Source organism: Amaranthus tricolor, chromosome 6, assembly GCF_026212465.1.
Source record: "Amaranthus tricolor cultivar Red isolate AtriRed21 chromosome 6, ASM2621246v1, whole genome shotgun sequence".
Lineage (NCBI taxonomy): Eukaryota > Viridiplantae > Streptophyta > Magnoliopsida > Caryophyllales > Amaranthaceae > Amaranthus > Amaranthus tricolor.
In genome coordinates, this window is record NC_080052.1 from 12755539 (window position 1) to 12770912 (window position 15374).

Sequence of the window (15374 nt, forward strand, 5' to 3'; positions counted from 1 at the left end):
AGTTACTTTTGGTTGGGTATTTAATATGATCTGTAAATCATGACTATCGAATCAATTTCATCTTTAACTTTGCTTTCTTGTGGGACCAGCCTAGTAATAAGATCTTTACAAATAATTAAATATTTTTTTAAATTAACTTAAAAAATTACTAAAGGTTATGAAAAGGGTTTGTTCTGGATGGTTTTGATTCTCATTTCTCATGAAGTTCATGGCTTTAAAAATAAAAGAATACTTTATTGTAAATTTTCAAAATAATATACTCCCTCCTGTTTAACACAATTATCCTATTTATTTTTTTGATACTATTTATCTTTTACTTTTAATTTTTATTTTATTATTAATCTATAAATTAAAACATAGTCAAGTTTGTTTGATTCTTCTTAATGCAAGTTTATTTATATTAACTTTTCATAATCTTTATGAAACTATTAATAACAACTTAAGATGATATTGTCACCTTAATGCAATTTAGAATTTTTTTTCATGTAAATTTGCTCATTTCTTTGTATATTAGTGAAACTTTAAACTTAAGAATTTAGGAAAATTTATTAAAAATTTTTCAACTATAAATCATTCGCTCTAAAATCAAAATAACTTTTAGCATTTGTTAACTCACAAAAATTCATACTATTAAAGTAACATTCACTCATAATTAAAACCCAAGTATGTATTTTACTAAAAAAAAATTAGGATTATTTTGTGAAGATAAATAAAATTTTAGATTATTATTTTAAGAGGAAATTCAACTAATAAGAAATATTTTGAGGTAATTTTTAGTATGAATGATTTGAACAAATGAATCATAATTAAATTGCTCTTAATAAATTTTCCTACATTTTTATCATGTTTAAAGATTTTTTTTTTCACAACTTTTCGTTAAGTTTGATGAAAAAGTTAAAACGAAATAGTCACTTAATGAGCCATTATCTGTAGCTAAAAGTTAGTAGATATAACTAAGGAAAATTATCATTAATAGTTTCACCTTTCATCTACTTGATGTAAATAATTTTACTGTTGAATTATTTTTATAAATAATTTAATTAACATTTCAATAGATTTCCTCCTCACATACCTCTTACCTTACAATTTACAATTGAATCGGGCTTTTCCAAATACAGCATTTTTAGCGGTTAACTTCAAAGATAACTTCCATTTATCGTGATTAAAACAATATAACTTTTTAAAGAATAATTCAAAAACATTATCGTGATTAAATTTTTTGAATAATACATGACTTTTTAAAGCAATTATTAATTACTATTTTTTATTATCATTTATATGTATGATTCAATTAAAATAATTCCATTTATCATAGCTCCTTTAAAGATGACATTTGTCATTTACCAATATTTTTATTGTAGAAAATAAAAGATTTGCATGATTTTCAAGATTTGCAAATATTGGCAAATATCTCAAAATATTTAGAACATTATTTTAGGCATCATGTAATTTTTTAGTTTCCTTTTTTTGGTTTGAGCATCCCTTGTATAAATCACATTGTAAGAGGTTCATTAATTAATTAATTATAGATAGATTTTCCATCTCAAAACCATAATTCTGTTGTTTCTCTTTTCTACATGGTATCAGAGCCGTAAGGCGCCTTTCCGGGACTGGCGACTTTTCCGGCAAACATCATTTACCTTTTCTTTCTTTCTTACCAGAGATGGAAAACAAGTATCAAACAAACCAAACAAATCCAAACCAGCAAATCATTAACGTTGCACAATTGGAACAAATGTTCCACATGTTTCAACAAATGAATAAACAAAACAAAACAAAACCAATGAATAATCCTCTGAATTGCGAATTGCTGAGAAACTTTCCTGCCACAATTACACAACCTGGTGCAAATTTATTCACCTAGCAATCGAAAGGAGAGGACGTCTCAATCATATCATTGATATCCCTTCAGACCATCTAATCCAGCCTACCCACAACGGAAACAAAGAGACTCAATCGTTCTTTCATGGATTATAACAAACATTGAAGTTGATTTAGTCAATCAGTTTCTTGACTATAACACAGCGTGGGACTTATAGAAAGGAATAGAGACTCTCTTAAGTAGTAGAAGCGATGGGTTGCAGATTTTTGATTTAAGTGCTAGGGCAGCAGCACTCAAGCAAAACAATGACACCATCGAAGTTTATTTTAGTAAACTTAACACAATTTGGAAGGAGATTGATCGGCGTATGCCGAACTCAAAGACATGTGCCCATGACATTACCACCTTTAACAATTTCATCCAAAGACAACGCCTATATCAATTTTTGGCCGGTATTCATGAAGATCTGGACAAGGAAAGGAGGGATTGGTTAAATCAAGACCCCTTACCCAATCTCGAAGTTGCCTATGCTACCATCCGACGAGAATTATCGCGGCGTGATATCATGCGTACCACATCATCATTAGGACCAAGTCCTTCAAAAATTGGTAAAGGTTTGGCCACCAGATATCGATCGAAAAACTCATCCCGGCGTGATGAAGAAGATAGATCTCACCTGAGATGTAGTCATTGTGGAGGAACGAGACATACAAAAAATGGTTGCTTCAAGCTAGTTGGATATCCAGAGTAGTGGGATGACCACAAGAAATGGAAGGCTGCCGCCAAAAACCCGACGGTTAGCCGAGCTGGTGGCAAGGCGCATCTCGCTTCAGGGGTACCTACACATCATGACTCATTCAACCCAAGACCCACTCAAGGAGATCAAGGTTTGTTCCTCATCGACATCAATGGAGGTGAACATGTTGAGGTTTGCTATAGAGAAGACAGAGAGAGGAGTGAAGAAGAAAAGGGAGCAAATAGCGGGTCACAAGGGAAAAGCCTTCCCCTAATACCCTTTTATACTCCTTATCCCCAAAACCCTAAAATCAACCCCAAATCCACAAAAGTTCACCCGGATACCCAAACTTCTTCACTCATTAAAAATAAAAATCAAGGGCTTAGATTATTTTGTCAACTTTTTTCTTCTAAATGGATTTTTGACTGTGGGGCCACTGACACAATGACATTTAATCCACATGATTTATGTTATCTTTCGGTTCGACCTCTCACACTCATATTTAGACTGCTAGTGGCGAAAATATTATTGTTGATAATGCTGGGCCTGTTAACGTTACACCTTCCATTCATTTACATAATTGTCTTTTAATTTCAAACTTGTCACATAAATTATTGTCTATTAGTCAGTTGACAAAGGAACTTAATTGTACTGTTCTTCTGACTTCTTCCGATTGTATTGTATAGGATGCTCAGATAGGGAAGATCATTAGGCGTGGTACTGAGAAAGGAGGACTTTACTATGTTGATGAGGCGGTTCAACAAGGTCACACTTCGCTTGCTCGCGTGTCTCCCAATCAAAAATTATGGATTTGGCATCGACGTTTAGGTCACCCCTCCCTAAGTTATCTAAAATGTCTCTTTCCATCTTTAAGTGGTTGTACTGTTTCTTTAGATTGTGAGACATGTGTATTAGCTAAAAGTCACAAACATTCATATTTACCTAGTATATCTCAAACTCATACACCTTTTGTGCTGATACATTCTGATGTTTGGGGCTCTACTCCTGAGTTTACTAAACAGGGTTTTTCTTATTTTGTTCTATTTATGGATGATTGTACACGTATGAGTTGGATTTACATTCTGAAACATAAGTCTGAGGTCTTTGACGTTTTTGTCAAGTTTTATAATTTGATTGTGACTCAATTTCAGACCTATCCTAAAATTTTTCGATCTGATAATGAGGGGGAGTATGTTAATCTTGAAATGAAACAGTTCTTTGATACTCATGGCATTATTCATCAGACTACTTGTCCTGACACACCTCAGCAGAATGGGGTAGTTGAGCGTAAAAACCGTACTCTCCTTGAGATCACTCGATCCCTTATGTTTGAATCCCATATTCCCGCTCATTATTGGCCTGAAGCTCTTGCTACCGCCACATACCTTACCGACCGTCTTCCCACCAAATCTTTGAACTTCAAAACCCCCTTAGATACTCTCCAAACCTATTCACCTGTTGTGTCCTCTGTTTCTCTTCCTCTTCGGATTTTTGGGTGTGTTGTCTATGTTCATCTTCCTCAACGAGTCAAACACAAATTAGAACTTCGGGCGATTAAATGTGTGTTTCTTGGTTGTGGGGTCACACAGAAAGGGTATAGTTGTTTTAACCCTGTTCAGAATAAAATGTACACCACGATGGACTGTGACTTCTTCGAACATTCTTATTTCTTTTCCCAGCCTAATCCTCAAGGGGAGAAAGTGGTTGAGGATCTAAGCTGGTTAATATGTCCATTAAGGGATGACATAAAAGAGCAAGTAGGTAACACCATAGTAACTGCTTCTGATAGTATCGCTTCTCCTTCTCAATTCACCCCGTCGATCATACCTAATGTACCTAGTAATGTTCCTAATGTGACAAGTGTTGATGAAGGTGTGATTAAGATAACTAATGATGAACCTAATGATGTGGCAAGTGTTGAGATGTCTAGCATGTATGAATTGGCCCCCAGAAGTACCAGAGGGGTTCCCCCCAAAAGATATGATCAAGAGTTTGAAGAGCAAAGATCTCGATATCCCATATAGATCGAGGTAACAATGTGTCTTTATCTCAGACGGCCATGGTCTTTAACAGTTGTCTTTACTCCAGTAGTATACTAAAGGATGTGGAAGAAGCTCTTCAGAACCCTAAATGGAAGAAAGCTATGGAAGAGGAAATCACTGCTCTTAAGAAGAATGGGACATGAGAGAAATGTTTTCTGCCAAAAGGTTAAAAAATCGTGGGTTGCAGGTGGGTTTTCACTATTAAATATCATGCAGATGGATCCATTTAACGCTGTAAAGCTCGGCTTGTCGCAAAGGGATACACACGAACCTATGGAGTAGATTATTCCGAAACTTTCGCTGCAGTTGCTAAAATTGACACAATTCGGGTTCTCTTCTCTGTAGCTGCTAATAAAGACTGACCCCTTTATCAGTTCGATGTCAAAAACGCTTTTCTACATGGTGAAATTGAGGAGGGAATTTGGTTACATGGAGAAGTAAGAAACAAAAGGTGGTTGCTCTTTCAAGTGCAGAAGCAGAATTTTGAGGATTTGCCAAAGGTATCACTGAGATTCTTTGGATTAGAAAATTGCTAAGGGAATTAAACTTTCCTCAGAAAGGAGCATGTAATCTTTACTGTGATAACAAAGCAGCAATCAATATATCAAGAAACCCAGTGCAGCATGATAGAACGAAGCATGTCGAAATTGATCGTCAGTTCATAAAGGAGAAACTTGATAAAGGAATTGTTTGTCTTCCTTTTGTTCGATCCAAGGATCAATAAGTCGATATTCTGACTAAAGTAGTTACCTCTGAAGCTTTTGAAGATGCAATTTGCAAGTTAGGTCTCAGTGAAACATACGACCTAACTTGAGGGGGAGTGTAGAAAATAAAAGATTTGCAAGATTTTCAATATTTGCAAATATTTGCAAATATTTCAAAATATTCAGAACATTTATTTAGGCATCATGTGTGTTTTAGTTTCGTTTTTTTGGTTTTAGCATCCCTTGTATAAATCATATTGTAAGAGGTTCATTAATTAATTAATTAATTATACACAAATTTCCATCTCAAAACCCTAATTCCGTTGTTTCTCTTTTGTACATTTATTAGTATGTATGATTTGATGATATGATAGATAATTACATTGCATTCAAAATTTTTTATATTACATCAGTTAAGAATATAAGCACTAAAAGTAAGTTTTTAAAAAGATTATACTATATGGACTTTTGTATATCTAAATAAAATCTTCTTGAAAATTTTACTTAACAATGTATGATTTGGTGGCAAATATTATCTTCCTCAGATTCTTATTGTGGGTAATTTCAATGTGCAAAATTTGAAAATTATCTACTTTTTTATAATTATTTATACTATTATGTGGTCGTTATTTTGTAATAATTATTTATAATTTATACTAATTATTCGGTTTCTATACCAGTATCTTATATTTCCTTAGTGAAAAACTCCTTACAAAAGCAGCGATCTATTGTAACTTTAACTCGATTTTTTATACTAGCTTATAATATATCATATTAAATGGGTTATTCTCAGAAACACGTGTCGCAATCATATATATTTATTTATCGCAAAAATTAAAAAAGGATGAAAAAATCAATTATTAACAAAAAAACTCAACAAATACTAATTTGTATCCGTTAATAGTAATAATTAAGGTAAAAAAAAGTTTTGTCATAAATATGCATTTAGATATAATATTTAATGCCGTATTTAAAGCAAATATATATATCATAATAATGAATTCTATTTAGGTTATTTATATGAAGTGAATATTAGCAATTAAATTAATGATTATACTAGATTATGATATAACGCGCTACTAAATCTTAATTTTTGATAATTTTTTAATAGTTTAATATTTGTCTTTTTTATTGTGAACATATCTTTTTATTTTCTAATAATTCAAGCCATTGCACTTAGTTTTCTATCAGCATTGCTTATAGTGGGTTGACAACAAATTAAGGCTAAATTTAGATTAGTAAAGTAAAACATAATGTAAATGTGGAATTATTGACATAAAATAAGTAAAAAGTTAGATTATTAATATCAATTTTTTTTATTAAATATGACGAAAACAAGATAAATTTAATAGTAAAAAGAAACCTCTAGGTTTATAGTTCCGATTTTAGTTTAAAATATAAATTAGCTTTTTTGTGATAAATTATTAGTGTTATTATCTTTAAATTACAGAAAATTTTCATTTCAAAACGTTATAATTTTCACTGGTTTTAATATAATTATTTTGCTAGTATGTCATCTATTTGACAGAATCACCGCTAAATTTTCCTACATAATATCAATGATATAGCTTGATCTTGAAATTATGAAATGGTTGATGGTCCAGAGCATCTATCATGAAGATACAGCTCAAGTAGATTGAAGTTTATCCACAGTATAATATCTCTGAGCTGTAGAAAAAGAAATACAGAATAATATTGAAAAGGGTATTTTTTTTTTTTTATAATAATAATCATGATAATTTTCTAATAGAGAACTAAGAGATTAAAGCTGAATAGTATGGAGAAAAATAACCATTTTACAAAAATCAGTATATTCAGTGTATATAAACAAATACTAAAAGCATGTCAAATACTAAAACAATAAAAAAGTTAAACGATTGAAATTTAATTAAAAAAAAAGAAAAGAAAAGAAAAGAAAAGGAGTATAAGAGCAAAAGGTTAAGAAGAGGCAAAGGAAGGAGAATCATCTTTTGAATTAGTGATTTTTGAAATTCGTACAGCTAAATAAAGAGCAGTGTGAGGAAAATAACATCTAAAGGTTCTAAAAATCCTATCAAAGGCTCCAACCACATGAGTCCTTCCACTTTCAACAACTGTTGTATATACTCCGTCTTTGTCTCAATTGAATTTGAAGCCTATCAGATTCTAACTCATTAATTATACAATTTAAACTTTCTTCATTCTTAAGACTTGATTATTTGTAATAAAAATTACTCTAACAAGATATTATTATCGATAACAAATTCATAAAAACAAAGGATGATTGAATTGCCGGCAGAAAAATATAACAATATAACAATATATATATATATATATATATATATATATATATATATATATATATATATATATATATATATATATATATATATATATATATATAATTACGTTGCTATTTGTGAAAGTTCTTTGTGTGAGATGTGTGGACATGTAGCATAAACTCTCTTTTTATCTGACGCTTTTTATTCAATTTGAAATAAGGGGTGTTAGAGATTCGAATTTGAAAACTTCTGCCGCATTTATAATTGATAAAGTATAATACCGGAAAACCTCAATCAAAGACATAAAATTATAGTCAAATTAAGTAAATAATATTAAAAGAGACATTAAATTTGTAGATTATAATTGCATAGTATATTCATTTTTTTTTAAAAAAAATACTCCCTCCAATTCATTACTAATGTCTCATTTGCTTTATGCACTTTATCCAATACACTTATTTAACCTTTAATATCTATAATTATGTATAATTAAAATTATGGAAAGTTGAGATGAATAATCCTTAAATTGAGACCAATCAAAAAACATCCCACTTAATTATGTTTTAACTTATAAATTAATAATAAAATACAAATTAAGAATAAGAAATGAATAGAGTCAAAAAGAAAATAAGATATTAGTAGTGAATTAGAGAGAGCATATAAGAAATTTAAAAAAAGACATATATAGCAAATTGAGAATAAAATATGAAGTTACCATCCTTCTTCAATCTCACCAAAACTTTTCCTTTAACCCTCTCAATAATGAGTCATTCTCTGTCAATCCCCCCCAAAATCCCACTTTATTCTCCCTCGAACACAATCTAAAAAGCAAATGATCCTCCTTGTGTTCACAAACAACATCCTATCCCTTTTTTCCTCTCTTTCTTACTCTCTCTCTCTCCTCCTAACCTCAAAAGTATAAGTCTGTATCTACATACATTCATTCTCCCCTTATATTTTTCTATAAGAACCGCAACATTTCCAACTATACACTTTATTTTATTGTTATCCATCCATACATACATACATACTTATAATTCAGCAATAACTCTAAAATAAACAACATCATAAGAACACAAGCTGATCAATGATGGCATCACCAACAGAACTAAGCCTTGAGTGCAAACCTCAAAGCTACTCAATGCTATTGAAATCATTTGGTGGTGATGTTATTAACAACCCAACTGATCAACAAGCCACTCAAAAGCTCCAAGATTATCTCACTCGCCTTGAAGAAGAACGCCTTAAGATTGATGCTTTCAAGCGTGAGTTACCTCTTTGCATGCAACTTCTTACACAAGGTATATATATATATATTATATATATATATTCAATCTTAACAAAATCATAATTTCTGTTAACTTTTCATCTTTTTCATCTTTAATACAAATAGATATCAAGAAATCATACTAATAAGGCTTATTTTTGTATGCAACTTTTATTTTTAGACTTTTTAGCTTTCATTAATAATCAAGCAAAACATATTCCAAAGTAAAATATAACACCGGAAAGGAATTACGATTTCACATCAAATTCAAAGGAAAAATTAAATATTACAACAATTTATTACTAGGATACTATTCAGTAACTCCCATCTAGACGGTATTAATTAAAAGACGATCAAGATGTAGATGAGCTAATAAAGAGGTCTTTATTTTCTAACCCTAATTGATACTCTTTTTATTGCCCTTTGAATTTGCACTTTAAAACTCAAATATGCAAGACCTTTTTAGTATTAGGGTGCAAATACAATGAGACAGACAGAGTAATAAATATCATATCCAACATTATATAGATTTATAAAGCGTTAGTCATATGTAGGGTTAAGAAATTGCTTCTACTAAAAGTCTCATAACTTTATTAAATTAAACAGCCATGGAAGTCTCAAGGCAGCAACTACAAAGTTGTAGAGCAAACAATGAAGGAACAAGACCAGTTCTTGAAGACTTTATGCCAATAAAACAGCCAAACATGGAAGGATCCGATCAAAAACAAATCAACACTTCTGACAAAGAGAATTGGATGGTATCAGCCCAACTATGGAGCCAAGCAGGCGATCCTAACAACCAACAATCTTCAATACTGCCTAAATCTGAAGCTGATCATAACACTTTTAATAATGTTGGCAACTGCCCTAAACTTGGATTAGACAACAAACAAAGAAATGGTGGAGCTTTTCTTCCTTTCACAAAAGAAAGAAGCTTAATCCAAAATAATTCAAGTATTATGGCACTTCCAGATTTGGCTTTGGTATCTAATCAGAGAGAAATGGAAGAGAAAAAGTGTACAGATAGTGAAAATGGAATGAGTGGTTCAAGGAGTGATAATTCTAATAAAATTTCTAATGTCATGGTTGGTAAGGCTGTTGATAGCCAATCACCCACCACAGCAACCACCACACCCACCACCCCAACATCCTCGCAAACTCATCGGAAGGCACGACGGTGTTGGTCACCTGACTTGCACCGTCGATTTGTCAATGCCCTTCAGATGCTTGGTGGTTCTCAAGGTACATATAAATTATTTATTTATTTGTTTTTTCATTCAAATACTTCGATTCTAAGGTAAAATTGGTCAATCACCTACATAGATAATAAAAATAGAATTTCTATCATATAAACGGTGAAACCAAAACCTTTAACAATATATTAAACTAGCCAATTTGCATAATATAATTGTCTATAATATATTTTATTCTCAAGATTGAAAGTTATTATTATTAGTTTTCTTAATATTTTAGGAAGATTTTCATCATGATGTCATTATCATTGGCTTTAAGAAATCTAGGGAAGTTTAATTATTGGTTTATTTATCTGTTCAAACAGTGGCTACTCCTAAACAAATTAGAGAGCTAATGAAGGTTGATGGCCTCACAAATGATGAAGTAAAAAGTCACCTCCAGGTACTACTATCTCTCTCTTCTACTTTCTCTCTCTATCACTAAATTTTTGGATTCTAATTTCTGAGTATGCAATCATGAAATAAACATTACCAAAGCTCTTGTACTGTACAATACAGCACAACATCTACTATTTGTCTCAACACTTTTGGTCTTGAAGTACTTTTTTTTATGTTTTCTTCGTCTAATTTAACTTGCATTATTTTCTATTTTGATCTGTCCTACTTAATTTGCATTATTTTTATTTTCGGACAATAGTCTACTACTTTCTTTTAATACATTTTAACACTTTTTTAATTTCATCCATACAATTTATTCTCTCTCTATTTATTATCATTTAATTTGTTAAAAATAACTCAATTTTCTTTGATGCAAATCATAGATAAGACAAAGTAGGATATTTTTGTTTATACTAACTGTGGTAATTTTTTTTACCAACATGCAGAAGTATAGGTTACACACCAGAAGACCAAGCCCTAGTCCACAAACAGCAGGAGCACCAGCACCACAGCTGGTTGTCTTAGGAGGAATATGGGTCCCACCTGAATACGCCACCGCGGCTGCAGTCGCACATGGTGGCCCACCAACCATTTACAGTACTCATCCTTCTACTCAAGTGTCATCACACTATTGCTCACCAACAGTACCCCCAGATTTCTACCCACAACCATCATCAGCACAGCAAGCGCTCCACCTTCCGGCCCTCCATCACCACCAACATCCCCAACTTCATGTTTACAAGACTGCCTCCCACACACAGACCACTCATAGCTCACCGGAATCAGATGGCCATGGAGCCGGTGAGCGGTCGGAAAGCATGGAGGATGGAAAGTCAGAGAGCAGTAGCTGGAAAGGCGAAAGCGGAGGAGAGAATGGTGGGGATCAGAGAAACAAGCTGGCAGCATTAAGAGTTGAAGATGGGGAAAGCATGAATGGTAGTGAGATTACCCTTAAATTTTAGTGGGTTATTTTAGTAAATTAGGGTTAGGGTTTCTAACTTTGTCTTATTCTTGGTGTGAAATATTATGTGTAGCATGGAAGGGTAAAGAGGGCATACATGAGAGTGTTGGTTTTGTTATTTAGTACTATTAATTCCTTCGATCAATTGGGTGATGTCTTATTCACTATCCAATTATAACATTGTCATAAATTAATGAGATTTACATAAAGGCTTTAATTTTGCCTATTGGTTATTTTTTTCCCAAGATATTGATGTGGATGTCAAATGATTGTAAATTATAAGAAATGTTCCTCTAGATAGTAATTTTAATGGTCTTTTGGTTAATTAAAATGGAGTCCACTTACATAAAGGCTAGCTCCTCGTTTGCCACTGCTTGAGAGTTGACAGAAATTTTAGTCTTTAGATGTCTTGGCCCTTCATCTTACCAAATAATGAGAAAATTGCATTTTAGATAAGGATACCATTTAACCTTTTTTTTTTTTTTTACTTCAGTTCAGATGAATTCAATACCTCTCTATACTTTTAAATTTTCTACATGATACGAATTATAATCCAAATTGAAGTGAAATTTTTTTTAATATTTTATGTAACAAATTTAAAGTAACGACGGAAAGAGTTAAATTTAACGTAGTTCTGTCAAATTGAAAGAAGAAACTCATAATATAGGGTAAAAAGGAAAGTATAAGATTGAGGTGATGCAGGGAATTGGATAAAAAGTGATTAACAGAGGAATTTCATGCTTTTAAGGATGGAAAGTGAAAACGCATATGGTAGGAGAGCTGAGTCTTACAACAAGTAGTAAAAGACAGTAAAGAGTAGACATTACTAGTATTGCATAATACAAGAACATAGCTTTTTGCATCCTTATGAAAAATTGTTATTCACATGCATAGTTCACTGTTTTTCATGCACAATAACAATAACAATTTGCTACACTTATCAATGAAAGCTAGATCCTCCACACCTATGTTATAACTCAAATCTAGTAGCTAAGAGTACTTTATGTATCCTTGTATAAATTAACATCTTTTGTTTCATTACCCATAACATATGCTACCATTTTTTCATATATTAGAGTCTTCCAAAGAAAAATGTTTCTAACTTATACTAAAAAAATATAAATTTATAAATTTATATGTTCATTTAAAAGTTGAAAGACCTAATTGTAACTCCATTATTATCAGCAACTCTAGTCTCTATGTATCATTTCATAGTTCAATGAAAATAATCGCGCTAAAATTGATACCACTAGCTTGAATCCCTCAATATACATATGTTCGTCTTATAATATATGAAGGCAATTTTATAGGGAGTATTAAATTAATTATCATTAAGTAGCTCAGCTTCTAAAGAAAAATGTAAATTATATTTAAATTGATTCAAGTTAATATCAACATTTTACATAAAACTATATTTTGGACCTAAAAAGTTTGGGCCCTTGGCGATAGTCTGTCTTATCCTTGCTAATTAAGGGTCATGCTAATATTGTATCTTGTACAAATTTTCATAGGATTAAAGGTATATACCCAAATTCATTATCGTAATAACAAAGTTCATTTTCTATTTACCCGCTTGATATTGACCTATTTATTTCCTCTATGATTATATTTAGGCTCAAACTTATAAACCAATATTATAATCCAATCATCATGATCCCCTCTAATTATGAAACAAAAACATCATCAAGAACTTTCTATTGTTGTGACCCTTTATTTAGTAAAGCAAAGATAGCTCCTATAAATGTGTTTTAGAAAATATTATATCCCATAATGGGTGGCCAAGACTATCATGATGAAGTCCTGGCTCATCTTCCAATGCAAGGACTTAAGTCTCCATTCCATTCATATTACAAAGTTGCAAACGCATATTCTGGCGACCAAAGGGATCTCCATATTTGACCAACACAACTTATAAATAATGATTGAATAATAATTGCTAACCCACTATGGCCAGGCTTGTTACAAGTACATAAGCAACTCTTTGAAATCTCTAGAGCTTAGACATCTTAGTGGTAAAGAAAAATGTGTTTTTACAAGTCTTTCATTGTTACACTCATATACTCCAATTAACTCTTAAAATTTGCATTGAGTTAGAAATATGAAGTACCAAAAAATACTTTTTACTCAATTTTATTTTGCATTTATTTCCGTTCCTCATACTTGGCTATTTTGATGTGTTGTCTTTGTCCTCTAGTGATCTACCTACTGCGACCATAACAAAACCTTCTACTTATTCTCTCCTATTCACTTTAAATGTCCCATTTAATTTTGACATATTTGCCAATACATGCTTTCAATCTTAAATGTATCTAATTGTGCTTGAATAAAAATTATAAATTATATATATTTATATAAGATTTACAATTAAACGAATCAAACAAGATCCTACTTGGCTATGTTTTAACTTATAGATTAAAAACAAATTACATAACAAGAGTTATTGATGAATAATGTTTAAAAACAAAATTTGACATCTAAAGTGAATAGGAGAGAGTATTATCTAAGTTAATGAATGAATCAAATCAATTACCTCAATTAATTTTTTACATATTTTTTTGGAAATGATCTCACATTCTATTGTATATTCTTCTTTATTTCGAAGATTTTGATACCTTTTTATCTCATCCACATTTTTTAACTATTTTGTTTTATTTTCCAAAAAAACGTAACTCAAAAAGGAAAAAGCAGTGATATTAATATCTGAAAGATACAGTATATACATCTATATAATACGTATACTATGTTTTGATAATATTTATGGAGATAAAAGAATGGAAAGAAAGGGGAGAAAGGGAAAGAAAGGGAAGAGAAAAAGAAGGTAAGTAACTCTTATTTGTTTAAGAGGGAAGGAAAGAATAGAGAAAAAAGAGATGAAGGTTTTCCCTCAAAATCGTCGTAACTTTAGATAAATCGAGACCTAAACAAAAATTATTCATCTAATCCCTCCAAATTCATCCCCTCTAAATATTTTCCGCTCATTTTGCTAGGTAAACAAGGAATCCTTCATCCACCAAAATTCCTCTTTTATCTTTCCCTCCATTTTCTTTTATTCTAACACACTCTTATTCTACGTAAGGTTTGGCACTATGCATTTTATAACACGATAACACGATGGTGTCCTATCCAAAAAAACCCAAGTGATGGCTTGTGTTGAACCTGGATCGAGCTCTCAAGTCTTCCCCTCATGCAAGAAGAAAATATTTCAAAAGAAATGGAAGATGAGCATAAAATACTAAAGTAGAAATAAAAGCAAAAAGGAAAAAACACAAAAGAGAAAAGAGGAAAAGAGACATTATCTTATTCGAACATTAACTACTTTGGCTTTCGGATCAATTTTCATACTCCATACAATTTGTGTTGGATTCGTTAAGTTTGATCGGATAATTGGATTTGGGTTAGTTTGTCAGGTCTAATAAAGAATTACACCTAAACTAGGCAGAAAAACATCCCTTAAATTCGAGTAGTTTCAACCATTATTAATCATTTTTTATAAATAAATATTATTAATTTTTTATATTAAATTTGTTATTATTAGCGTTCACTTACAAATATTTTATAATATGTGTCTAAATATAGTTTTTTTTATAAAAAAAAAAAACTATTTTTGCTACTTTATTCGTATTTAATTCATTTTTATTAATACGGAAAATAAATGACTCATAAATGTACACATTATATGTCGTGCTCAAAGCCATTGACGATAACAAACACAAGCGAACTCAGGAGTGGTATCCAAATGTTTATCATCGACTATTTTCATAAACTTTCATGTTCTTAGTCCGAAATCGAGTGTCTTTTATATATTAGTCAAATTGATACAATTGAAATGAGATATAATAAATATTTTGAATAACAAAACAGATATATATAGTTATCTGGGCTTTGTTTTAAAAGATGCAAGGCGCACTGAAGCGCACAAAAAATTTAGAAGTAGGCGTTAGAACATACTA

At 31.2% G+C, this 15374-nt stretch overlaps 1 protein-coding gene across 2 annotated transcripts; it reads left to right on the forward strand.

The window, feature by feature from the left end:
• Nucleotides 1–8368: 8368 nt before the first annotated feature.
• Nucleotides 8369–11655, forward strand: LOC130815401 (myb family transcription factor EFM). Of its 2 annotated transcripts, none has more exons than XM_057681863.1 (4): nucleotides 8369–8866; nucleotides 9439–10074; nucleotides 10391–10467; nucleotides 10910–11655. In XM_057681863.1, exons 1-4 carry the CDS (start codon nucleotides 8653–8655, stop codon nucleotides 11423–11425), a joined length of 1443 nt encoding a protein of 480 aa, XP_057537846.1. In that variant the 5' UTR covers nucleotides 8369–8652; the 3' UTR covers nucleotides 11426–11655. The 2 variants fall into 2 exon arrangements, with proteins under 2 accessions (XP_057537846.1, XP_057537847.1); XM_057681864.1 differs by having other exon boundaries at nucleotides 8369–8830.
• The last annotated feature ends 3719 nt before the right edge of the window (nucleotides 11656–15374 follow it).

Bases quoted from the DNA above. Each gene is read 5' to 3' on its own strand.
- LOC130815401 (XM_057681863.1), top strand. From the start codon at position 8,653: ATGATGGCATCACCAACAGAACTAAGCCTTGAGTGCAAACCTCAAAGC. The intron at 10,075-10,390 runs GTACATATAAAT...CTGTTCAAACAG, and splicing joins GATGCTTGGTGGTTCTCAAG to TGGCTACTCCTAAACAAATT. The intron at 10,468-10,909 runs GTACTACTATCT...ACCAACATGCAG, and splicing joins AAGTAAAAAGTCACCTCCAG to AAGTATAGGTTACACACCAG.